At 49.6% G+C, this 25000-nt stretch overlaps 2 protein-coding genes across 9 annotated transcripts in view; one reads left to right on the top strand and one right to left on the bottom strand.

Annotated features, from left to right (window-relative positions):
• dus1l (dihydrouridine synthase 1 like) overlaps positions 1-17540 on the top strand; it is a 22959-nt gene extending 5419 nt beyond the window's left edge. For 2 of the 6 annotated variants that reach the window (XM_090197720.1, XM_090197719.1), the window contains exons 5-14: positions 243-355; positions 1100-1182; positions 3448-3551; positions 4817-4964; positions 5069-5135; positions 9058-9146; positions 9547-9713; positions 10304-10341; positions 12654-12729; positions 12813-17540. In XM_090197720.1, the coding sequence (XP_090053846.1) occupies positions 243-355; positions 1100-1182; positions 3448-3551; positions 4817-4964; positions 5069-5135; positions 9058-9146; positions 9547-9713; positions 10304-10341; positions 12654-12729; positions 12813-13003 (1076 nt within the window). In that variant the 3' untranslated portion in view covers positions 13004-17540. The other 4 variants (XM_090197717.1, XM_090197718.1, XM_090197721.1 and 1 more) reach the window with 3 other exon arrangements.
• Positions 17494-25000, bottom strand: part of gps1 (G protein pathway suppressor 1) — a 41291-nt gene continuing 33784 nt past the window's right edge. For all 3 annotated transcript variants that reach the window (XM_090197715.1, XM_090197716.1, XM_090197712.1), the window contains exons 11-14: positions 22916-22996; positions 22193-22330; positions 21052-21186; positions 17494-18358 (exon numbers count right to left, since the gene is read on the bottom strand). In XM_090197715.1, coding sequence (XP_090053841.1) covers positions 18281-18358; positions 21052-21186; positions 22193-22330; positions 22916-22996 — 432 coding nt within the window. In that variant the 3' untranslated portion in view covers positions 17494-18280. The remainder of the gene's footprint in view (positions 18359-21051; positions 21187-22192; positions 22331-22915; positions 22997-25000) is intronic.

Raw genomic sequence — 25000 nt, 5'->3', positions numbered from 1 at the left:
TCTTTTCTCTGTTTCTCCTTAGTGAAGCTAGCCAGTCTTTTCTCTCTGTTTCTCCTTAGTGAAGCTAGCCAGTCTTTTCTCTCTGTTCCTCCTTAGTGAAGCTAGCCAGTCTTTTCTCTCTGTTTCTCCTTAGTGAAGCTAGCCAGTCTTTTCTCTGTTTCTCCTTAGTGAAGCTAGCCAGTCTGTTCTCTCTGTTTCTCCTTAGTGAAGCTAGCCAGTCTTTTCTCTCTGTTTCTCCTTAGTGAAGCTAGCCAATGAGAAGATCTCTGTTCCCATCACCTGTAAGATCCGTGTGTTTAACAAGATGGAGGAGACCGTTCAGTACGCTCAGATGCTGGAGAAGGCTGGCTGCCAGGTGGGAAACATCACACACACAAGTGTTTTATTTTGATCTTCTATGAAACATTACCTAAAATGAGCCAGATTATATTTAGAGGTTCTATGCACCTGGGATGGGAACACCATGGAGTTGTCAACTGTGATGGAGAGATCTTGGAGCAGGCAGGCCTTTCACAGGAAGGAAGAGCAGCTCCGTCTTGTCGAGGTTGAGCTTGAGGTGGTGGAGGTAGTTTGTGTAGTGTAGTATGTCTCTGCTGTGTAGTTGGAGGTAGTTTGTCTATCTGGGTGATGTTTTCTCTCTCTCCTGAATGATCTGAATGTAGGAATACAGGGACAAAATTGAGGCTATGATTAACAAGTTGGAGCTCTTCTCTGTCTGCATTAACAAGGACAACACACAGGTCTTTCCATCATTGTATGATTTTTTTGTGTGCTAAATGAACTCAAGCTTATGGACAATGTCAAATGTGATTTAGCGAAGCACCTGAGTGAGTTGGGGGGTGCAATGACGCAGGTTCTTTCCCGAAACGAATGACACAAACAACTGGATTCGTTATCCCTTTCATGTCCTGTCTCCAGTCCACTTACCGATATCTGAACAAGAGAGCCTCATCAAAAACTTTCCTCGTAGTACTGCAGTGTCACCTATGCTGTCTCCATAGCAACACACAGACAGACTCATTTAATTTTATTTGTAATTTAATTTTTATTTAATCGGGTAGGAAGTCTTTTCATTCAGACCTCTCCATCTCTGTCTCAGCTGCTGACCGTTCACGGCCGGACCAAGGACCAGAAAGGACCCGCGACAGGCGTCGCTAGCTGGGAACACATCAAGGCTGTACGGTAAGCACACTGCAGTTCCCTCACAGTTCAATTAAGAAAGGACCCGCGACAGGCATCGCTAGCTGGGAACACATCAAGGCTGTACGGTAAGCACACTGCAGTTCCCTCACAGTTCAATTAAGAAAGGACCCGCGACAGGCGTCGCTAGCTGGGAACACATCAAGGCTGTACGGTAAGCACACTGCAGTTCCCTCACAGTTCAATTAAGAAAGGACCCGCGACAGGCGTCGCTAGCTGGGAACACATCAAGGCTGTACGGTAAGCACACTGCAGTTCCCTCACAGTTCAATTAAGAAAGGACCCGCGACAGGCGTCGCTAGCTGGGAACACATCAAGGCTGTACGGTAAGCACACTGCAGTTCCCTCACAGTTCAATTAAGACTACAGAGAAGAACCAATATTATGTTTGTCAGGTGGAAACAGTTTGTGTAGTCTAGTAGGTCTCTGCTGTGTAGTTGGAGGTAGTTTGTGTAGTCTAGTAGGTCTCTGCTGTGTAGTTGGAGGTAGTTTGTGTAGTCTCGTAGGTCTCTGCTGTGTAGTTGGAGACCGTTTGTGTAGTCTAGTAGGTCTGCTGTGTAGTTGGAGACCGTTTGTGTAGTCTAGTAGGTCTCTGCTGTGTAGTTGGAGGTAGTTTGTGTAGTCTCGTAGGTCTCTGCTGTGTAGTTGGAAACAGTTTGTAGTCTAGTAGGTCTCTGCTGTGTAGTTGGAGGTAGTTTGTGTAGTCTAGTAGGTCTCTGCTGTGTAGTTGGAGGTAGTTTAGTCTAGTAGGTCTCTGCTGTGTAGTTGGAAACAGTTTGTAGTCTCGTAGGTCTCTGCTGTGTAGTTGGAGACAGTTTGTAGTCTCGTAGGTCTGTGCTGTGTAGTTGGAAACAGTTTGTAGTCTAGTAGGTCTCTGCTGTGTAGTTGGAAACAGTTTGTAGTCTCGTAGGTCTGTGCTGTGTAGTTGGAAACAGTTTGTAGTCTAGTAGGTCTCTGCTGTGTAGTTGGAGGTAGTTTGTGTAGTCTAGTAGGTCTCTGCTGTGTAGTTGGAGGTAGTTTAGTCTAGTAGGTCTCTGCTGTGTAGTTGGAAACAGTTTGTAGTCTCGTAGGTCTCTGCTGTGTAGTTGGAGACAGTTTGTAGTCTCGTAGGTCTCTGCTGTGTAGTTTGTGTAGTCTAGTAGGTCTCTGCTGTGTAGTTGGAGACAGTTTGTGTAGTCTAGTAGGTCTCTGCTGTGTAGTTGGAGACAGTTTGTAGTCTTGTAGGTCTCTGCTGTGTAGTTGGAGACAGTTTGTGTAGTCAAGTAGGTCTCTGCTGTGTAGTTGGAGGTAGTTTGTGTAGTCTAGTAGGTCTCTGCTGTGTAGTTGGAGGAGGTTTGTGTAGTCTAGTAGGTCTCTGCTGTGTAGTTGGAGACAGTTTGTGTAGTCTAGTAGGTCTCTGCTGTGTAGTTGGAGGAGGTTTGTGTAGTCTAGTAGGTCTCTGCTGTGTAGTTGGAGACAGTTTGTGTAGTCTAGTAGGTCTCTGCTGTGTAGTTGGAGACAGTTTGTGTAGTCTAGTAGGTCTCTGCTGTGTAGTTGGAGGAGGTTTGTGTAGTCTAGTAGGTCTCTGCTGTGTAGTTGGAGACAGTTTGTGTAGTCTAGTAGGTCTCTGCTGTGTAGTTGGAGGAGGTTTGTGTAGTCTAGTAGGTCTCTGCTGTGTAGTTGGAGACAGTTTGTGTAGTCTAGTAGGTCTCTGCTGTGTAGTTGGAGACAGTTTGTGTAGTCTAGTAGGTCTCTGCTGTGTAGTTGGAGACAGTTTGTGTAGTCTAGTAGGTCTCTGCTGTGTAGTTGGAGGTAGTTTGTGTAGTCTAGTAGGTCTCTGCTGTGTAGTTGGAGACCGTTTGTGTAGTCTAGTAGGTCTCTGATGTGTAGTTGGAGACAGTTTGTGTAGTCTAGTAGGTCTCTGCTGTGTAGTTGGAGGTAGTTTGTGTAGTCTCGTAGGTCTCTGCTGTGTAGTTGGAGACCGTTTGTGTAGTCTAGTAGGTCTCTGATGTGTAGTTGGAGACCGTTTGTGTAGTCTAGTAGGTCTCTGCTGTGTAGTTGGAGACAGTTTGTGTAGTCTAGTAGGTCTCTGCTGTGTAGTTGGAGGTAGTTTGTGTAGTCTAGTAGGTCTCCAATAAGTTTCTTCACAGGAAAACATTCTATTATATTCTACTGTACAGTACCCTGTTATATTGTCACATAGCTGATACTGGGTTTATTAAACAGTCGCTCTCTCTCTCTCTATCTCTCTCTGTGTTGTTGCTATAGGAACGCTGTTAACATCCCTGTGTTCGCTAACGGTAACATCCAACACCTGAGTGATGTGGAGCAGTGTATGGAGGAGACTGGAGTACAGGGGGTGATGAGTGCAGGTACACACCTCCGCCTCACCTTGAGTAATTAGTCTCCCAAGAGTCATAACACCTACTAATTTGTGTTTATCACTTTCTCTCTCTCTCTCTCTCTCTCTCTCTCTCTCTCTCTCTCTCTCTCTCTCATGTGTCTGTGTGTGTATGGTTATCTCTCTGTGTGTGTGTGTGTGGTTCTGTGTGTGTGTGGTTCTTTCTGTGTGTGTGTGTGTGGTTCTGTGTGTGTGTGTGGTTCTTTCTGTGTGTGTGTGTGTGTGGTTCTGTGTGTGTGTGGTTCTTTCTGTGTGTGGTTCTGTGTGTTTCTCTCTCTGTGTGTTTCTCTCTCTCTCTGTGTGTTTCTCTCTCTCTCTGTGTGTGTTTCTCTCTTTCTCTGTGTGTGTTTCTCTCTTTCTCTGTGTTTCTCTCTTTCTGTGTTTCTCTCTTTCTCTCTGTTTCTCTCTCTCTCTGTGTGTTTCTCTCTCTCTCTCTCTGTGTGTGTTTCTCTCTCTCTCTCTCTGTGTTTTTCTCTCTCTGTTTATCTCTTTCTCTGTGTGTGCTTCTCTCTTTCTCTGTGTGTGTGTGTGTGTGTTTGTGTGTGGTTCTCTCTGTGTTTCTCTCTCTCTCTCTCTGTGTGTTTCTCTCTCTTTCTGTGTGTTTCTCTCTCTCTCTGTGTGTTTCTCTTTCTCTCTCTCTGTGTATGTTTCTCTCTCTCTGTGTGTATGTTTCTCTCTCTCTGTGTGTTTCTCTCTCTCTGTGTGTTTCTCTCTCTCTGTGTGTTTCTCTCTCTCTGTGTGTTTCTCTCTCTCTGTGTGTGTGTTTCTCTCTCTCTGTGTGTGTGTTTCTCTCTCTGTGTGTTTCTCTCTCTCTGTGTGTATGTTTCTCTCTCTGTGTGTTTCTCTCTCTCTGTGTGTTTCTCTCTCTCTCTGTGTGTTTCTCTCTCTGTGTGTTTCTCTCCCTGTTGTGTTTCTCTCTCTGTGTGTGTGTGTTTCTCTCTCTGTGTGTTTCTCTCTCTCTGTGTGTTTCTCTCTCTCTCTGTGTGTTTCTCTCTCTGTGTGTTTCTCTCTCTCTGTGTTTCTCTCTTTCTCTTTGTGTTATTCTCTTTCTCTCTGTGTGTTTCTCTCTCTCTGTGTGTTTCTCTCTCTCTGTGTGTTTCTCTCTCTCTGTGTGTTTCTCTCTCTCTGTGTGTGTGTTTCTCTCTCTCTCTGTGTGTTTCTCTCCCTGTTGTGTTTCTCTCTCTCTGTGTGTTTCTCTCTCTCTCTGTGTTTCTCTTTCTCTGTGTGTGTTTCCAGAGGGGAACCTCCATAACCCAGCTCTGTTTGAGGGTCACAGCCCTCCTGTATGGGAGATGGCTGAGGAGTATCTAGAGGTGGTCAGTCAGTACCCTCCCTGTACCCTGTCCTATGTCAGAGCACATCTCTTCAAGCTCTGGCACCACACGTATGTAACACACACACACCCAGAGGGACACACACACACACACACTCATTACTTCACTATCACCACAATCTGTGTGTGTGTTTTATTTGTTAGTGTTTCTCCAGGCTGCAGATCCACAAGGACCTGAGAGAGGAGCTGGCCAAGGTGAAGAACCTGCAGGGGCTGACAGAGGTCAGCAGACAACTCAGACTACGCTGCCAGGTACCTAGGGTTAGCTACGCTGTCAGGTACCTAGGGTTAGCTACGCTGTCAGGTACCTAGGGTTAGCTACGCTGTCAGGTACCTAGGGTTAGCTACGCTGTCAGGTACCTAGGGTTAGCTACGCTGTCAGGTACCTAGGGTTAGCTACGCTGTCAGGTACCTAGGGTTAGCTACGCTGTCAGGTACCTAGGGTTAGCTACGCTGTCAGGTACCTAGGGTTAGCTACGCTGTCAGGTACCTAGGGTTAGCTACGCTGTCAGGTACCTAGGGTTAGCTACGCTGTCAGGTACCTAGGGTTAGCTACGCTGTCAGGTACCTAGGGTTAGCTACGCTGTCAGGTACCAAGGGTTAGCTACGCTGTCAGGTACCAAGGGTTAGGGTTAGCTACGCTGTCAGGTACCTAGGGTTAGGGTTAGCTACGCTGTCAGGTACCTAGGGTTAGGGTTAGCTACGCTGTCAGGTACCTAGGGTTAGGGTTAGCTACGCTGTCAGGTACCTAGGGTTAGGGTTAGCTACGCTGTCAGGTACCTAGGGTTAGCTACGCTGTCAGGTACCTAGGGTTAGCTACGCTGTCAGGTACCTAGGGTTAGCTACGCTGTCAGGTACCTAGGGTTAGCTACGCTGTCAGGTACCTAGGGTTAGCTACGCTGTCAGGTACCTAGGGTTAGCTACGCTGTCAGGTACCTAGGGTTAGCTACGCTGTCAGGTACCTAGGGTTAGCTACGCTGTCAGGTACCTAGGGTTAGCTACGCTGTCAGGTACCTAGGGTTAGCTACGCTGTCAGGTACCTAGGGTTAGCTACGCTGTCAGGTACCTAGGGTTAGCTACGCTGCCAGGTACCTAGGGTTAGCTACGCTGCCAGGTACCTAGGGTTAGCTACGCTGTCAGGTACCTAGGGTTAGCTACGCTGTCAGGTACCTAGGGTTAGCTACGCTGTCAGGTACCTAGGGTTAGCTACGCTGTCAGGTACCTAGGGTTAGCTACGCTGTCAGGTACCTAGGGTTAGCTACGCTGTCAGGTACCTAGGGTTAGCTACGCTGTCAGGTACCTAGGGTTAGCTACGCTGTCAGGTACCTAGGGTTAGCTACGCTGTCAGGTACCTAGGGTTAGCTACGCTGTCAGGTACCTAGGGTTAGCTACGCTGTCAGGTACTTAGGGTTAGCTACGCTGTCAGGTACCTAGGGTTAGCTACGCTGCCAGGTACCTAGGGTTAGCTACGCTGCCAGGTACCTAGGGTTAGCTACGCTGTCAGGTACCTAGGGTTAGCTACGCTGTCAGGTACCTAGGGTTAGCTACGCTGTCAGGTACCAAGGGTTAGGGTTAGCTACGCTGTCAGGTACCTAGGGTTAGGGTTAGCTACGCTGTCAGGTACCTAGGGTTAGGGTTAGCTACGCTGTCAGGTACCTAGGGTTAGGGTTAGCTACGCTGTCAGGTACCTAGGGTTAGGGTTAGCTACGCTGTCAGGTACCTAGGGTTAGGGTTAGCTACGCTGTCAGGTACCTAGGGTTAGCTACGCTGTCAGGTACCTAGGGTTAGCTACGCTGTCAGGTACCTAGGGTTAGCTACGCTGTCAGGTACCTAGGGTTAGCTACGCTGTCAGGTACCTAGGGTTAGCTACGCTGTCAGGTACCTAGGGTTAGCTACGCTGTCAGGTACCTAGGGTTAGCTACGCTGTCAGGTACCTAGGGTTAGCTACGCTGTCAGGTACCTAGGGTTAGCTACGCTGTCAGGTACCTAGGGTTAGCTACGCTGCCAGGTACCTAGGGTTAGCTACGCTGTCAGGTACCTAGGGTTAGCTACGCTGTCAGGTACCTAGGGTTAGCTACGCTGTCAGGTACCTAGGGTTAGCTACGCTGTCAGGTACCTAGGGTTAGCTACGCTGTCAGGTACCTAGGGTTAGCTACGCTGTCAGGTACCTAGGGTTAGCTACGCTGTCAGGTACCTAGGGTTAGCTACGCTGTCAGGTACCTAGGGTTAGCTACGCTGTCAGGTACCTAGGGTTAGCTACGCTGTCAGGTACCTAGGGTTAGCTACGCTGTCAGGTACCTAGGGTTAGCTACGCTGTCAGGTACCTAGGGTTAGCTACGCTGTCAGGTACCTAGGGTTAGCTACGCTGTCAGGTACCAAGGGTTAGCTACGCTGTCAGGTACCAAGGGTTAGGGTTAGCTACGCTGTCAGGTACCTAGGGTTAGGGTTAGCTACGCTGTCAGGTACCTAGGGTTAGGGTTAGCTACGCTGTCAGGTACCTAGGGTTAGGGTTAGCTACGCTGTCAGGTACCTAGGGTTAGGGTTAGCTACGCTGTCAGGTACCTAGGGTTAGCTACGCTGTCAGGTACCTAGGGTTAGCTACGCTGTCAGGTACCTAGGGTTAGCTACGCTGTCAGGTACCTAGGGTTAGCTACGCTGTCAGGTACCTAGGGTTAGCTACGCTGTCAGGTACCTAGGGTTAGCTACGCTGTCAGGTACCTAGGGTTAGCTACGCTGTCAGGTACCTAGGGTTAGCTACGCTGTCAGGTACCTAGGGTTAGCTACGCTGCCAGGTACCTAGGGTTAGCTACGCTGCCAGGTACCTAGGGTTAGCTACGCTGTCAGGTACCTAGGGTTAGCTACGCTGTCAGGTACCTAGGGTTAGCTACGCTGTCAGGTACCTAGGGTTAGCTACGCTGTCAGGTACCTAGGGTTAGCTACGCTGTCAGGTACCTAGGGTTAGCTACGCTGTCAGGTACCTAGGGTTAGCTACGCTGTCAGGTACCTAGGGTTAGCTACGCTGTCAGGTACCTAGGGTTAGCTACGCTGTCAGGTACCTAGGGTTAGCTACGCTGTCAGGTACCTAGGGTTAGCTACGCTGTCAGGTACCTAGGGTTAGCTACGCTGTCAGGTACCTAGGGTTAGCTACGCTGTCAGGTACCTAGGGTTAGCTACGCTGTCAGGTACCTAGGGTTAGCTACGCTGTCAGGTACCTAGGGTTAGCTACGCTGTCAGGTACCTAGGGTTAGCTACGCTGTCAGGTACCTAGGGTTAGGGTTAGCTACGCTGCCAGGTACCTAGGGTTAGGGTTAGCTACGCTGCCAGGTACCTAGGGTTAGGGTTAGCTACGCTGTCAGGTACCTAGGGTTAGGGTTAGCTACGCTGTCAGGTACCTAGGGTTAGGGTTAGCTATGCTGCCAGGTACCTAGGGATCATTCTGTTTTTCACCTTTCCATCCCTCCTCCCCAAAATGTTTTACTCCTTTTTAGTTTCTCTTCCTCATCAATTGCTCCTCCTTTTTTTCCCATCTTCTCCCTCCTCCCCATCTTCTCCCTCCTCCCCATCTTCTCCCTCCTCCCCATCTTCTCCCCCCTCCCCCTCTTCTCCCCCCTCTCCTTCTTCTCCCCCCTCCCCTTCTTCTCCCCCCCTCCCCCTCTTCTCCCCCCTCCCCCTCTTCTTCCCCCTCCCCTTCTTCTCCCCCCTCCCCTTCTTCTCCCCCCTCCCCCTCTTCTCCCCCCTCCCCCTCTTCTCCCCCCTCCCCCTCTTCTCCCTCCTCCCCTTCTTCACCCTTCTCCCCTCTTCTCCCTCCTCCCCTTCTTCACCCTTCTCCCCTCTTCTCCCTTCTCCCCTTCTTCACCCTTCTCCTCTCTTCTCCCTCCTCCCCTTCTTCACCCTTCTCCTCTCTTCTCCCTCCTCCCCTTCTTCACCCTTCTCCCCTCTTCTCCCTTCTCCCCTTCTTCACCCTTCTCCTCTCTTCTCCCTCCTCCCCTTCTTCACCCTTCTCCTCTCTTCTCCCTCCTCCCCTTTTTCCCCCTCTCCCTCTTCTCCCCCCTCTCCCTCTTCTCCCCCCTCCCCCTCTTCTCTCTCCTCCCAACACAGCTAGATGATGACACTGGTTCTTTTCTCATTTCTTTAACCTCTGCAGGAGGAGATAACCAATGGAGGAGAGGAGGCGGGGCAGGTGGTTGGGCTGCCATTCCCTCATTGGATCTGCCAGCCGTACGTCAGACCAGTGTGAGTGACAATTTCCTGTTGAGAATCCTAACTTGAGATCTGTGTGTATCAGGTAGTTGTTGTGGAAATATTAGGTATTACTGCACTGCAGTCGGAACTAGAACTACAAGCATTTCACTACACTCGCATTAACATCTGCTGACCGTGTGTATGTGACCAATACCATCTGCTGACCGTGTGTATGTGACCAATAACATCTGCTAACCATGTGTATGTGACCAATAACATCTGCTAACCATGTGTATTTGACCAATAACATCTGCTGACCGTGTGTATGTGACCAATAACACCTGCTGACCATGTGTACGTGACCAATAACAATTAGAAGATCAAAGTCGTCAAGTCCACACACACAGAAACCGTAACGCGTTGCCGTGACGATGAACATTGTTCCTGCCAGGCCGAAGGCTCCGGTTGCTAACAGCAACGGTACGGAGGTGAAGGCAGTGTGTCACAAGAGGGCGTTGTCACAGGAGGACTCGGACGGGGCGAGCGATGCCCTCTCCAAAAACAAACAGAAGAAGAAAGCCAGAAACCCCCACAAGAACTTCTGTCCCGAGCAGAAACGTGAGTTATTTTTCCTCGTAGTACTGCAGTTACCTAGACTCTCTATCCAGTCTAATTAAGCAATGAGGCTTTTAGCCGTGGGATATTGGCCATATACCACACACCCCCAACGTGCCTTATTGCTGTTATAAACTGGTTATCAACATAAGTAGGGCAGTGAAACGAAATGTTTTGCCATACCCGTGGTGTACGGTCTGATATACACCAGCTGTCAGCCAATCAGCATTCAGGGCTCGAACCACCCAGGGTATGACAAAACATTTGTTTTAACTGCTCTAATTACGTTGGTAACCAGTTTATAACGACAATAAGACGCCTCGGGGGATCGTGGTATACGGCCAATATACCACGGCTAAGGCCTGTGTCCAGGCACTCAGCGTTGCGTTGTGCGTAAGAACAGCCCTTAGCCGTGGTATATTGGTATATGTTTTGTCATACCCGTGGTATGCGGTCTGATATACCACGGCTGTCAGCCAATCAGCATTCAGGGCTGGAACCACCCAGTTTATAATGCTACAGAATGTACAGAGCCTCAGCCGACACAAACAGTACAGTAGATAACCTCTGTTTTACCCCTGTTTTCTCTGCAGCAAAGTACATCAAGTGTGAGCAGTGTGGAAATCCAAAGGTGAGTGGAGGGACGACCTCTTAAGCCTGTTCCTCATTACCATGTGGAGCAACCTCTTCACCCTGTTCCTCCTCTTCACCCTGTTCCTCCTCTTCACCCTGTTCCTCATTACCATGTTCCTCATTACCATGTGTAAACACCTCTTCACCCTGTTCCTCACTACCATGTGGAAACACCTCTTCACCCTGTTCCTCCTCTTCACCCTGTTCCTCATTACCATGTGTAGCAACTTCTTCACTCTGTTCCTCATTACCATGTGGAGCAACCTCTTCACCCTCTTCCTCATTACCATGTGGAGCAACCTCTTCACCCTGTTCCTCCTCTTCACCCTGTTCCTCATTACCATGTGGAGCAACCTCTTCACCCTGTTCCTCATTACCATGTGGAGCAACCTCTTCACCCTGTTCCTCATTACCATGTGTAAACACCTCTTCACTCTGTTCCTCATTACCATGTGGAGCAACCTCTTCACCCTGTTCCTCATTACCATGTGGAGCAACCTCTTCACCCTGTTCCTCATTACCATGTGTAAACACCTCTTCACCCTGTTCCTCATTACCATGTGGAGCAACCTCTTCACCCTGTTCCTCATTACCATGTGTAAACACCTCTTCACCCTGTTCCTCATTACCATGTGGAGCAACCTCTTCACCCTGTTCCTCATTACCATGTGTAAACACCTCTTCACCCTGTTCCTCATTACCATGTGTAAACACCTCTTCACCCTGTTCCTCATTACCACGTGGAGCAACCTCTTCACCCTGTTCCTCATTACCATGTGTAAACACCTCTTCACCCTGTTCCTCATTACCATGTGGAGCAACCTCTTCACCCTGTTCCTCATTACCATGTGGAGCAACCTCTTCACCCTGTTCCTCATTACCACGTGGAGCAATCTCTTCACCCTGTTCCTCATTACCATGTGTAAACACCTCTTCACCCTGTTCCTCATTACCATGTGGAGCAACCTCTTCACCCTGTTCCTCATTACCATGTGGAGCAACCTCTTCACCCTGTTCCTCATTACCATGTGTAAACACCTCTTCACCCTGTTCCTCATTACCATGTGTAAACACCCCTTCACCCTGTTCCTCATTACCATGTGGAGCAACCTCTTCACCCTGTTCCTCATTACCATGTGTAAACACCTCTTCACCCTGTTCCTCATTACCATGTGTAAACACCTCTTCATCCTGTTCCTCATTACCACGTGGAGCAACCTCTTCACCCTGTTCCTCATTACCATGTGGAGCAACCTCTTTACCCTGTTCCTCATTACCATGTGGAGCAACCTCTTCACCCTGTTCCTCATTACCATGTGTAAACACCTCTTCACCCTGTTCCTCATTACCACGTGGAGCAATCTCTTCACCCTGTTCCTCATTACCATGTGTAAACACATCTTCACCCTGTTCCTCATTACCATGTGGAGCAACCTCTTCACCCTGTTCCTCATTACCACGTGGAGCAACCACTTCACCCTGTTCCTCATTACCCTGTTCCTCATTACCATGTGGAGCAACCTCTTCACCCTGTTCCTCATTACCATGTGGAGCAACCTCTCCACCCTGTTCCTCATTACAGATGAAGTTTAGCCCTGGACTAAGAAACGTTCAATGGAGAACCTGTCCTGACTGTGTATAGTGGTGTTACGTATGCAGGTCAGATTCTTAGGAGCTAGAAGCAGAGCTGCCATGCCTGTTGGCACAATTTTGTACTTCCAGGTCCCTAACCCGTCTCTCCCCCTCTCCGGGTCCCTAACCCGTCTACCCCCTCTCCCTCTCTCCAAGTCCCTAACCTGTCTCCCTCCCGCTCTCTCCTGGGCCCTAACCTCCTCTTCTGGGCCCTAACCGCCCCCCTTCTCACCAGGTCCCTAAACCCCTCTCTCTCTCTCTGTAGGGTAATCAGTGTGTATTCAACCGCTCTCTCTCTGTAGGGTAATCAGTGTGTATTCAACCTCTCTCTCTCTGTAGGGTAATCAGTGTGTATTCAACCTCTCTCTCTCTGTAGGGTAATCAGTGTGTATTCAACCTGTCTCTCTCTGTAGGGTAATCATTGTGTATTCTACCTCTCTCTCTCTGTAGGCTAATCAGTGTGTATTCAACCTGTCTCTCTCTGTAGGGTAATCAGTGTGTATTCAACCTGTCTCTCTCTCTGTAGGGTAATCAGTGTGTATTCAACCTCTCTCTCTCTGTAGGGTAATCAGTGTGTATTCAACCTCTTTCTCTCTCTGTAGGGTAATCAGTGTGTATTCAACCTCTCTCTCTCTCTGTAGGGTAATCAGTGTGTATTCAACCTCTCTCTCTCTGTAGGGTAATCATTGTGTATTCAACCTGTGTCGAGGCTGCTGTAAAAAGAAGGCCCACAAGGAGGTGGCAGACTGCCCAAGTGAGTCCCCCCTCCCCCCCCACGCCACACACACAGCTGTCTTTCTCAGATATATAATTTATTTCCTCTCGTCTGGTATAAAGGTCACGGGCTGAGGTTCAAGACCAAGGCAGAGAAACAGAAGTCAGAGCGGCAAGAGGAGGAGGAGGAGGGAAAGAGCAGAGGATTACAGGAGGAAGAGGATGAAGGATTGTTGAACGGGACCCCCAGCCCCCCAACAGACCCCCCACAGAGGACAGACTGTGGCCTGAGACATGGACTAACAGGGACATAGACATCCATTCATAAGTAGAGCAGTACACACACACACACACACACACACACACACACACACACACACACACCAGGATGTGAGAAACTTTATCCATCAACAGTATACAGAGACACAAGAACGTATTGTAAGGAACACACATGTGCATCCATACTGTCTCATACATACTCACCACTGTCCTCCATTGCTGCTGTGCTGAACTGGCTTTGATGGGGTTTCACCACTACACCCTCCTCCTACCTGACTGACTGGGGGAGTCTTCCTGGACTGATGTAATGAATAGACTCCTCCTACCTGACTGATGTAATGGATAGACTCCTCCTACCTGACTGACTGGGGGAGTCTTCCTGGACTGATGTAATGGATAGACTCCTCCTACCTGACTGACTGGGGGAGTCTTCCTGGACTGATGTAATGGATAGACTCCTCCTACCTGACTGATGTAATGGATAGACTCCTCCTACCTGACTGATGTAATGGATAGACTCCTCCTACCTGACTGACTGGGGGAGTCTTCCTGGACTGATGTAATGGATAGACTCCTCCTACCTGACTGACTGGGGGGAGTCTTCCTGGACTGATGTAATGGATAGACTCCTCCTACCTGACTGGGGGGGAGTCTTCCTGGACTGATGTAATGGATAGACTCCTCCTACCTGACTGATGTGATGGATAGACTCCTCCTACCTGACTGACTGGGGGGAGTCTTCCTGGACTGATGTAATGGATAGACTCCTCCTACCTGACTGGGGGGGAGTCTTCCTGGACTGATGTAATGGATAGACTCCTCCTACCTGACTGATGTAATGGATAGACTCCTCCTACCTGACTGACTGGGGGGAGTCTTCCTGGACTGATGTAATGGATAGACTCCTCCTACCTGACTGGGGGGGAGTCTTCCTGGACTGATGTAATGGATAGACTCCTCCTACCTGACTGGGGGGGAGTCTTCCTGGACTGATGTAATGGATAGACTCCTCCGACCTGACTGACTGGGGGGAGTCTTCCTGGACTAATTTCTCTCTTGGACTTTAGCATAACAAGTCAAGCTTTGAAGTCAACGGGAGATTCACCCCAAAAAGTCCAGTTCCAAGTGGGTCTTCCTCGTTGGTCTGCAGCCGTTTCTGGAAGGAGGAAGAGCTCATGGAGTCGTAACAGTACAGGAAGGAGGAAGAGCTCATGGAGTCGTAACAGTACAGGAAGGAGGAAGAGCTCATGGAGTCGTAACAGTACAGGAAGGAGGAAGAGCTCATGGAGTCGTAACAGTACAGGAAGGAGGAAGAGCTCATGGAGTCGTAACAGTACTATCCCAGTACAGCTCAATCTCTACATTTATTTGTCCTTTTGGTTGTGGTCAATAATGGGACTATTTCCTGGTGATCTTTGTCATGTTTTTTCTCCCCCTCTGAACTCGAAGGATATTTTATCACCTGACTGTTAGAATGGTGACTGTCTGTCCAACAGTAGTCAGTCTGTTTTTATTTTTATATCATTTGTCATCAAGCTCCTCGTCTTAATGTGTGCCTGTGTGATGATGTGTAGGGCTTGGAGTTTGTTTTTTTTCTAGGCCTTTCTCCAGAAAGTCTTTTAGGGTAGGGATGCTGATCTGAGATCTGTTCAATATAATCATATTCAATATTCATCATTGTTGGGGCGGCAGGTTGCCTAGTGGTTAGAGCGTTGGGCCAGTAACTGAAAGGTTGCTAGATCGAATCCCCGAGCTGACGAGGTAAAAATCTGTCGTTCTGCCCCTTGACAAGGCAGTTAATCCGCTGTTCCTAGACCAGTTAACCCACTGTTCCCTGGTAGGCCGTCATTGTAAATAAGAATTTGTTCTTAACTGACTTGCATAGTAAAATAAAGGTTAAATAAATAAATTTGACCCATACAAACACAGAATATCATTCACTACATGGAACAATGGATAGTCCCCCAACAAACAACCAAAAGGCAGTTTGTTCTGAAGTGTCTGCCCTATAAGAAAATGATCTGAGATCTGTCCATATAGGTCTTAATCATTATGATCTGAAAGGCTAAACTGATCCTAGATCAGCACTCCTACTCTGAGACGCTTGGTGGATACGGGCCCTGGTCTGGCCATGAGGTAAAACTCCTGGTCATTCTGATGGTGCATTCATGACAAGTCGGAAACGTTAAACTTCGAGTTATTTGCATAGAGCTTTTCTTGGTTAATTCTGATACTTTCCAAGTGGGGAACCTTGGGGCCTCATCTTTCTTCAAGTTTCCAAGTCGTCTTGAACACAGCAGTACTAGGAACCAAACGTAACAAAACGTTTTCCATTGTGAAATCGTTTTGCTACGGTTTGCACAAATGAATACACCCCAGGTGAGAACACTCCATGCCAAATCACACGTGGAAACTATTTCACTTCAAATAATATAAAAATGATTTACAGAGTCATATTTGATTTTAATTTCTCTTTGTGGTGGTTATTTCTTTTATGGTGGGGGGGGGGGGGGGGGGGCGGGGTTGCGTTGAGTTCAGTGCCTTCTGGTAGACATAACACTTGGCCTATCCAGTCATATATGAACTTGAGGTTAAATAAATGGACGTGAGAAATGGTGCATTTGATATTTCTCTCTTAACTATGATTTCTCCGTTCATACATTTTTGGGCCAAAATGAGCCCTTTGGACCTTTCTGCTGAATATCAAACTGACACGTCATCTTGTATTTTTTATTGTGGTTTGTGGATTTATTTTGAAATTAAAGAAATCTATGGAAAAATAATCCCCATCTGTATCGCAAGTAGTAGTAGATTAATTTACCACCTTGCATTCTTTCATATAAATATTTGCTAGGTACACGCCCCGCCCCAGCAGGTATATCTCACCGGTCATCCCCAAAGCTAACACTTCCTTTTGGCCGCCTTTCCTTCCAGTTCTCTGCTGCCAATGACTGGAACGAATTGCAAAAATCTTTGAAGCTGGAGTCTTTTATCTCCCTCTCTAACTTTAAGCATCAGCTGTCAGAACAGCTTACCTTTCTATTTCTCTTTTCCTTTGTGTTATTGACTCTACGTTTGTTTATATGTAACGCTGTGTTGTTGTTTTTGTCACACTGCTTTGCTTTTTCTTGGCCAGGTCGCAACTCGTTCTCAACTGGCTTACCTTGTTAAATCAATGTAAAATAAGAGGACTTTTATTTTGAAAGTCGTGAGTATCAGACGAGACGTCAGTCCAGAAATCCCACGCTCGTAGCGTTTTTATCAACGTAAATTCAGGCAGATTAGAGCAGAACGTTTTGGTTAAACATTCTAGCAAAGAAAGTAAAACGTATCCAAATGGATAAAACGAACGGTCCAACGTTTATTGCCCCCGAAATGTCCGAACTACAGTGGTTAAACGTGTTCCTCACGGAGCGGCTAACCGCAGCTGCTATAGGGATTTTTGGCGCCGTGGAAAAAACGATACTCGAGTATCAGGAAGAGATCGTCCGTTTGAGACAGGAGAACAGTCGCCTACGGCCTAATAACGCATTGATCCAACCAGAGAAGTTACCAGACCCCCAGCAGCAGCTCACGTTCTCCGTCTCCGAAGAGGTTCTCCTGGACTTGGGAGGAGCAGCACGGTGAGCAGAGCCAGAGGTGGAGCGCCATTCTGGGGAACGAGGGCCCAGAACCCACACAGAGTCAGACAGAGGAGGAACAGGATTGCATGACCAGCACAGCTTCAACAACTGGAGTTTGCTATCAAATTGACTCCTGTCTATCGTGTGGAAAATTACTGTGATCAGGACCAACCTCAGCCCGGTACACCTTGACCTGCCACAGACTGTGGAGCTTCTGTCTCAGATCAAACCAGAAGATAATGAAGTCAACTGTAATACAGACTGCACTTCATGGGAGAAAGTAGAACAAAATGGGTATAAACACCCAGCCACACACACAACATATCCACCAGCTCACCATGGAGTTCACAACCCAGCAGCTACACCAGCTGAGGTATCAAACATCCAGATCTACAGAGCTGTCATGAACCTGAGCCCAACGACAGCTCAGGTGACAGATGACTTGAACTGTGTGGTTGAAGGACTGAAAGAACACGCCGTCTCACTGAGACTCCAACCCTGGTCCTCCAGTATCCCCCAACCCTGGTCCTCCAGTATCCCCCAACCCTGGTCCTCCAGTATCCCCCAACCCTGGCCCTGCAGTATCCCCCAACCCTGGTCCTCCAGTATCCCCCAACCCTGGTCCTCCAGTATCCCCCAACCCTGGTCCTCCAGTATCCCCCAACCCTGGTCCTCCAGTATCCCCCAACCCTGGTCCTCCAGTATCCCCCAACCCTGGTCCTCCAATATCCCCCAACCCTGGTCCTCCAGTACCCCAACAGTGTTTCCCAACTCAGGGTTGGGGGTACTGGAGGACCAGGGTTGGGAACCACTGCTCTAGATTACCTTAACGTAATTGTGGTAACAGAAACCTGTGGCTGTATTGGAAACTTCATCTAAACACCACCAAAGAAAGAGTCTCATTTAGTATGTATCTTTATTAAAAGCTTGTTCTGTTTTTCCCTCCCAATGTGTAATCAGTGTTTGTCACCGGGTACAGAGCAAAGTGCATCTCTTTACAAAGAACCAGCCAGCTACAGCTGGAAGTGCCTCGTCTCTTCCAAAACGTTCCATTTATTTTAACTTCATTTGAGTAAACAAGGTGTTGTTGGGTCTCGTGTGTCAACAGACATCGTATCTTCACCAACTTAAAGTATTTTCATTGTGTTTGTTCTCGTCTTCTCTCCCGCCAGGAAACGTAGGCCCTGGTAAAAAGTAGAGCACCATAGGGAACAGGGGGGCCGTTTGAAGGGACGGGGGGGGGACGGGGGGACAGGGAGCCGTTTGAGAGGACAGGGGGGGGCCGTTTGAGGGGACGGGGGGGACGTTTGAGAGGACAGGGGGCCGTTCGAGGGGACGGGGGGGGGGGCCGTTTGAGGGGGGGGGGGGGCCGTTTGAGGGGACGCAGGTGTTTTTTTTGCTAACGTTGGGGCCATGTCATAGGCTGCTTCTCAAATGACACCATGTTCCCCACTGTTGGCCAGACTCCAGCTTAGGAGTTGTAGCTTTGACTTGGCCAAAAGAAGGGCACTACTTGAGGCCTGTTGTGGACAGGCACCCCACACTCCCTCTGTTCATTCAGAGGCACCAGGCATCGTCTGTGTACCAAATGGCCCACTACTTTTGACCAGGGCCCCATAGGGTAGTGCACTACATAGGGAGCAGAGTGTCAGACACAGCCAGCGATGGTGTCATGACGGGACGTCCCTGTCACATGGTGCTGCTCATCCTGGTTGTTTGGCTGTTGGCTGTTGATAGCTCCCCTAGGTTGCCTTCTCTAGGAGGGGACTGAGGGAGGAAGAGGGAAGGGAGAGAGGAGAAGGAGAAGAGAGAGAGGAGGAGAAGAGGGAAGGGAGAGAGGAGGAGAAGGAGAAGAGAGAGAGGATGAGAAGAGGGAAGGGAGGGAGAGAGGATGAGAAGAGAGAGGATGAGAAGAGGGAAGGGAAGGAGAGAGGAGGAGAAGAGGGAAGGGAGGGAGAGAGGAGGAGAAGAGGGAAGGGAGGGAGAGAGGAGGAGGAGGAGAGAGAGGATGAGAAGAGAGGAGGAGGAGAAGAGGGAAGGGAGGGAGAGAGGAGAAGAGGGAAGTCAGGGAGAGAGGAGGAGGAGGAGAGAGAGGATGAGAAGAGAGGAGGAGAAGAGAGAGGATGAGAAGAGGGAAGGGAGGGAGAGAGGAGGAGAAGAGGGAAGGGAGGGAGAAGTGAACAAATGTAGACTTAACAGTGAAATGTTTAGAGAGAGAGAGAGGTGGATAAATTGTCTCGAGGGGCACACAACAGTTGATTTCAAACTGACACAGTACTAAAACAATACATCACCTGATAAATGAAAAGCTCTGACAACATGATCAAAACACCCGGTGAACTATCCAAGGTTTCCCCATAAACTGAGGGATTTAGAGGAAGCAGCTTACTCCCCAGGGGTCCAGTTTCCCAGACATAGATTACACCTAGTCCTGGAGTGAAGAATCTACATTGACAATGCTTCTATTCAGGACTTATTGTGTGGTAACAGCTGTAGTCTAGACTGGGGCCGCGTGGTAACAGCTGTAGTCTAGACTGGGGCCGTATAGTAACAGCTGTGGTCTAGACTGGGGCCGCGTGGTAACAGCTGTGGTCTAGACTGGGGCCGTGTGGTAACAGCTGTAGTCTAGACTGGGGCAGTGTGGTAACAGCTGTAGTCTAGACTGGGGCAGTGTGGTAACAGCTGTAGTCTAGACTGGGGCCGTGTGGTAACAGCTGTAGTCTAGACTGGGGCCGTGTGGTAACAGCTGTAGTCTAGACTGGGGCCGCGTGGTAACAGCTGTAGTCTAGACTGGGGCCGCGTGGTAACAGCTGTGGTCTAGACTGGGGCCGCGTGGTAACAGCTGTAGTCTAGACTGGGGCCGCGTGGTAACAGCTGTAGTCTAGACTGGGGCCGCGTGGTAACAGCTGTAGTCTAGACTGGGGCCGCGTGGTAACAGCTGTATTCTAGACTGGGGCCGCGTGGTAACAGCTGTAGTCTAGACTGGGGCCGTGTGGTAACAGCTGTAGTCTAGACTGGGGCCGTGTGGTAACAGCTGTAGTCTAGACTGGGGCCGTGTGGTAACAGCTGTAGTCTAGACTGGGGCCGTGTGGTAACAGCTGTAGTCTAGACTGGGGTAACAGCTGTAGTCTAGACTGGGGCCGCGTGGTAACAGCTGTAGTCTAGACTGGGGCCGCGTGGTAACAGCTGTAGTCTAGACTGGGGCCGCGTGGTAACAGCTGTAGTCTAGACTGGGGCAGTGTGGTAACAGCTGTAGTCTAGACTGGGGCCGCGTGGTAACAGCTGTAGTCTAGACTGGGGCCGCGTGGTAACAGCTGTAGTCTAGACTGGGGCCGCGTGGTAACAGCTGTAGTCTAGACTGGGGCCGCGTGGTAACAGCTGTAGTCTAGACTGGGGCCGCGTGGTAACAGCTGTAGTCTAGACTGGGGCCGCGTGGTAACAGCTGTAGTCTAGACTGGGGCCGCGTGGTAACAGCTGTAGTCTAGACTGGGGCCGCGTGGTAACAGCTGTAGTCTAGACTGGGGCAGTGTGGTAACAGCTGTTGTCTAGACTGGGGCCGCGTGGTAACAGCTGTAGTCTAGACTGGGGCCGCGTGGTAACAGCTGTAGTCTAGACTGGGGCCGCGTGGTAACAGCTGTAGTCTAGACTGGGGCCGCGTGGTAACAGCTGTAGTCTAGACTGGGGCCGCGTGGTAACAGCTGTAGTCTAGACTGGGGCCGCGTGGTAACAGCTGTAGTCTAGACTGGGGTAACAGCTGTAGTCTAGACTGGGGCCGCGTGGTAACAGCTGTAGTCTAGACTGGGGCCGTGTGGTAACAGCTGTAGTCTAGACTGGGGCCGCGTGGTAACAGCTGTAGTCTAGACTGGGGCCGTGTGGTAACAGCTGTAGTCTAGACTGGGGCCGCGTGGTAACAGCTGTAGTCTAGACTGGGGCCGCGTGGTAACAGCTGTAGTCTAGACTGGGGTAACAGCTGTAGTCTAGACTGGGGCCGTGTGGTAACAGCTGTATTCTAGACTGGGGCCGTGTGGTAACAGCTGTATTCTAGACTGGGGGCGTGTGGTAACAGCTGTATTCTAGACTGGGGCCGTGTGGTAACAGCTGTAGTCTAGACTGGGGCCGTGTGGTAACAGCTGTAGTCTAGACTGGGGCCGTGTGGTAACAGCTGTAGTCTAGACTGGGGCCGCGTGGTAACAGCTGTAGTCTAGACTGGGGCCGTATAGTAACAGCTGTGGTCTAGACTGGGGCCGTGTGGTAACAGCTGTATTCTAGACTGGGGCCGTGTGGTAACAGCTGTAGTCTAGACTGGGGCCGCGTGGTAACAGCTGTAGTCTAGACTGGGGCCGTGTGGTAACAGCTGTAGTCTAGACTGGGGCCGTGTGGTAACAGCTGTAGTCTAGACTGGGGCCGCGTGGTAACAGCTGTAGTCTAGACTGGGGCCAGGTGGTAACAGCTGTGGTCACCTTGACGTGTATCTGGTTGCGCAGCACAGCAGCTCTGAGGATCGTGGCTTTGGCTCGTCTCTGGAACTCCTTGCCCATGTGGACAGACTTCTCAAATGTGTGGCCCCTCTGGTCCACGTCCCTCGCATACAGGATCTGACATCACACATACAGGAAACAGGAAGTTACTTACTCACACGGGAACTGGGGAGAGACTGGTGTGTACCTCTGTAGTGATAGTTGATGTGTAGAGAGACTGGTCTACGGCTAGTGTGTGTGACCTTGCTGTGCGAGTCTATACGTGCGTGTGTGTGTGTTACGTTGCTGTGAGAGTCTATACGTGTGTGTGTGTGTGTTACCTTGCTGTGAGAGTCTATACGTGTGTGTGTGTTACCTTGCTGTGTGAGTCTATACGTGTGTGTTACCTTGCTGTGAGAGTCTATACGTGTGTGTGTGTGTGTTACCTTGCTGTGTGAGTCTATACGTGTGTGTTACCTTGCTGTGAGAGTCTATACGTGTGTGTGTGTGTGTGTGTGTTACCTTGCTGTGAGAGTCTATACGTGCGTGTGTGTGTGTGTGTTACCTTGCTGTGAGAGTCTATACGTGTGTGTGTGTTACCTTGCTGTGAGAGTCTATATATATGTGTGTGTGTGTTACGTTGCTGTGTGAGTCTGTGTGTTACCTTGCTGTGAGAGTCTATATGTGTGTGTGTTACCTTGCTGTGAGAGTCTATATGTGTGTGTGTTACCTTGCTGTGAGAGTCTATATGTGTGTGTGTGTGTGTGTGTGTGTGTTACCTTGCTGTTAGAGTCTATACGTGTGTGTGTGTGTTACCTTGCTGTGAGAGTCTATACGTGTGTGTTACCTTGCTGTGAGAGTCTATACGTGTGTGTTACCTTGCTGTGAGAGTCTATACGTGTGTGTTACCTTGCTGTGAGAGTCTATACGTGTGTGTTACCTTGCTGTGAGAGTCTATACATGTGTGTGTTACCTTGCTGTGAGAGTCTATACGTGTGTGTTACCTTGCTGTGAGAGTCTATACATGTGTGTGTTACCTTGCTGTGAGAGTCTATACGTGTGTGTTACCTTGCTGTGTGAGTCTATATGTGTGTGTGTTACCTTGCTGTGAGAGTCTATACGTGTGTGTGTGTGTGTGTGTTACCTTGCTGTGAGAGTCTATACGTGCGTTGATCAGTCCCTCCAGTATGAGCTGGGTCAGTTCATCCTCCAGAGATAACACTGTGGTGTTGAAGGACTGGGACATCTTAGTCATGTCTGCAGACACATACGGGCTGAAGTACTGACACACACACACACACACACACACACCGGGTTAACAACTTGGGCTGAAGTACTGACTCAGGTTAACAACTTGGGCTGAGGTACTGACTCAGGTTAACAACTTGGGCTGAAGTACTGACTCAGGACACAGGTTAACAACTTGGGCTGAGGTACTGACTCAGGTTAACAACTTGGGCTGAAGTACTGACTCAGGACACAGGTTAACAACTTGGGCTGAAGTACTGACTCAGGACACAGGTTAACAACTTGGGCTGAGGTACTGACTCAGGACACAGGTTAACAACTTGGGCTGAAGTACTGACTCAGGACACAGGTTAACAACTTGGGCTGAGGTACTGACTCAGGTTAACAACTTGGGCTTAAGTACTGACTCAGGACACAGGTTAACAACTTGGGCTGAAGTACTGACTCAGGTTAACAACGTGGGCTGAGGTACTGACTCAGGTTAACAACTTGGGCTGAGGTACTGACTCAGGACACAGGTTAACAACTTGGGCTGAAGTACTGACTCAGGGCACAGGTGATGTAGGGATATGAAGGAAAGGAATCCAGGTGTAAAACACTGTTGTCATGACGGTCTCACCTGTATAAGGGCTCTGTTTCTGATCTGTGTGTACAGTGTTCTAACGTGGGGGGCCAGGTACAGGTCCAATAGAAGGTTATCCTGCAGGAGAGAGAGGAAGGGTATTGGTGTTCGGTGCATGGAGCGGCAGGAAGCCTAGTGGTTAGAGCAGGTAGCCTAGTGGTTAGAGGGGCGGCAGGTAGCCTAGTGGTTAGAGCAGGTAGCCTAGTGGTTAGAGGGGCGGCAGGTAGCCTAGTGGTTAGAGCAGGTAGCCTAGTGGTTAGAGCAGGTAGCCTAGTGGTTAGAGGGGCGGCAGGTAGCCTAGTGGTTAGAGGGGCGGCAGGTAGCCTAGTGGTTAGAGCAGGTAGCCTAGTGGTTAGAGCAGGTAGCCTAGTGGTTAGAGCAGGTAGCCTAGTGGTTAGAGCAGGTAGCCTAGTGGTTAGAGCAGGTAGCCTAGTGGTTAGAGGGGCGGCAGGTAGCCTAGTGGTTAGAGGGGCGGCAGGTAGCCTAGTGGTTAGAGCAGGTAGCCTAGTGGTTAGAGCAGGTAGCCTAGTGGTTAGAGGGGCGGCAGGTAGCCTAGTGGTTAGAGCAGGTAGCCTAGTGGTTAGAGCAGGTAGCCTAGTGGTTAGAGGGGCGGCAGGTAGCCTAGTGGTTAGAGCAGGTAGCCTAGTGGTTAGAGGGGCGGCAGGTAGCCTAGTGGTTAGAGGGGCGGCAGGTAGCCTAGTGGTTGGAGGGGCGGCAGGTAGCCTAGTGGTTAGAGCAGGTAGCCTAGTGGTTAGAGCAGGTAGCCTAGTGGTTAGAGCAGGTAGCCTAGTGGTTAGAGCAGGTAGCCTAGTGGTTAGAGGGGCGGCAGGTAGCCTAGTGGTTAGAGCAGGTAGCCTAGTGGTTAGAGCAGGTAGCCTAGTGGTTAGAGCAGGTAGCCTAGTGGTTAGAGCAGGTAGCCTAGTGGTTAGAGCAGGTAGCCTAGTGGTTAGAGGGGCGGCAGGTAGCCTAGTGGTTAGAGCAGGTAGCCTAGTGGTTAGAGCAGGTAGCCTAGTGGTTAGAGCAGGTAGCCTAGTGGTTAGAGCAGGTAGCCTAGTGGTTAGAGCAGGTAGCCTAGTGGTTAGAGCAGGTAGCCTAGTGGTTAGAGGGGTGGCAGGTAGCCTAGTGGTTAGAGCAGGTAGCCTAGTGGTTAGAGCAGGTAGCCTAGTGGTTAGAGCAGGTAGCCTAGTGATTTAGAGGGGCAGCAGGTAGCCTAGTGGTTAGAGGGGCGGCAGGTATTCTAGTGGTTAGAGGGGCGGCCTAGTGGTTAGAGCAGGTAGCCTAGTGGTTAGAGGGGCGGCAGGTAGCCTAGTGGTTAGAGCAGGTAGCCTAGTGGTTAGAGCAGGTAGCCTTGTGGTTAGAGCAGGTAGCCTAGTGGTTAGAGCAGGTAGCCTAGTGGTTAGAGCAGGTAGCCTAGTGGTTAGAGCAGGTAGCCTAGTGGTTAGAGCAGGTAGCCTAGTGGTTAGAGCAGGTAGCCTAGTGGTTAGAGCAGGTAGCCTAGTGGTTAGAGCAGGTAGCCTAGTGGTTAGAGGGGCGGCAGGTAGCCTAGTGGTTTAGAGGGGCGGCAGGTAGCCTAGTGGTTAGAGGGGCGGCAGGTAGCCTAGTGGTTAGAGCGTTGGGCCAGTAACCAAAAGGTTGCTGGATCGAATCCCTGAGCTGACAAGGTAAAAATCTGTTGTTCTGCCCCTGAACAAGGCAGTTAATTAACCCACTGTTCCTAGACCGTCAATGTAAATAAGAATTTGTTATTAACTGACTTGCCTAGTTAAATAATAAAGGTTAAATTACATTTTAAAAACAACCCCAAGACTAATTCAATCAACATTACTGAGTGGCAATATAGTTTTCCCATTTATATTTAGCAGTTAGCCTGTAACAGCCAGCTCTGTCTTCTCCATTATCATCTAGTTAGCCTGTAACTGTCTTCTCCATTATCATCTAGTCAGCCTGTAACAGCCAGCTCTGTCTTCTCCATTATCATCTAGTCAGCCTGTAACAGCCAGCTCTGTCTTCTCCATTATCATCTAGTCAGCCTGTAACTGTCTTCTCCATTATCATCTAGTCCGCCTGTAACTGTCTTCTCCA

This window comes from Oncorhynchus mykiss, chromosome 13 (assembly GCF_057628025.1).
Source record: "Oncorhynchus mykiss isolate SJ-2025 chromosome 13, ASM5762802v1, whole genome shotgun sequence".
Taxonomy (NCBI): domain Eukaryota; kingdom Metazoa; phylum Chordata; class Actinopteri; order Salmoniformes; family Salmonidae; genus Oncorhynchus; species Oncorhynchus mykiss.
This window is presented reverse-complemented; position numbering and strand designations above follow the sequence as displayed.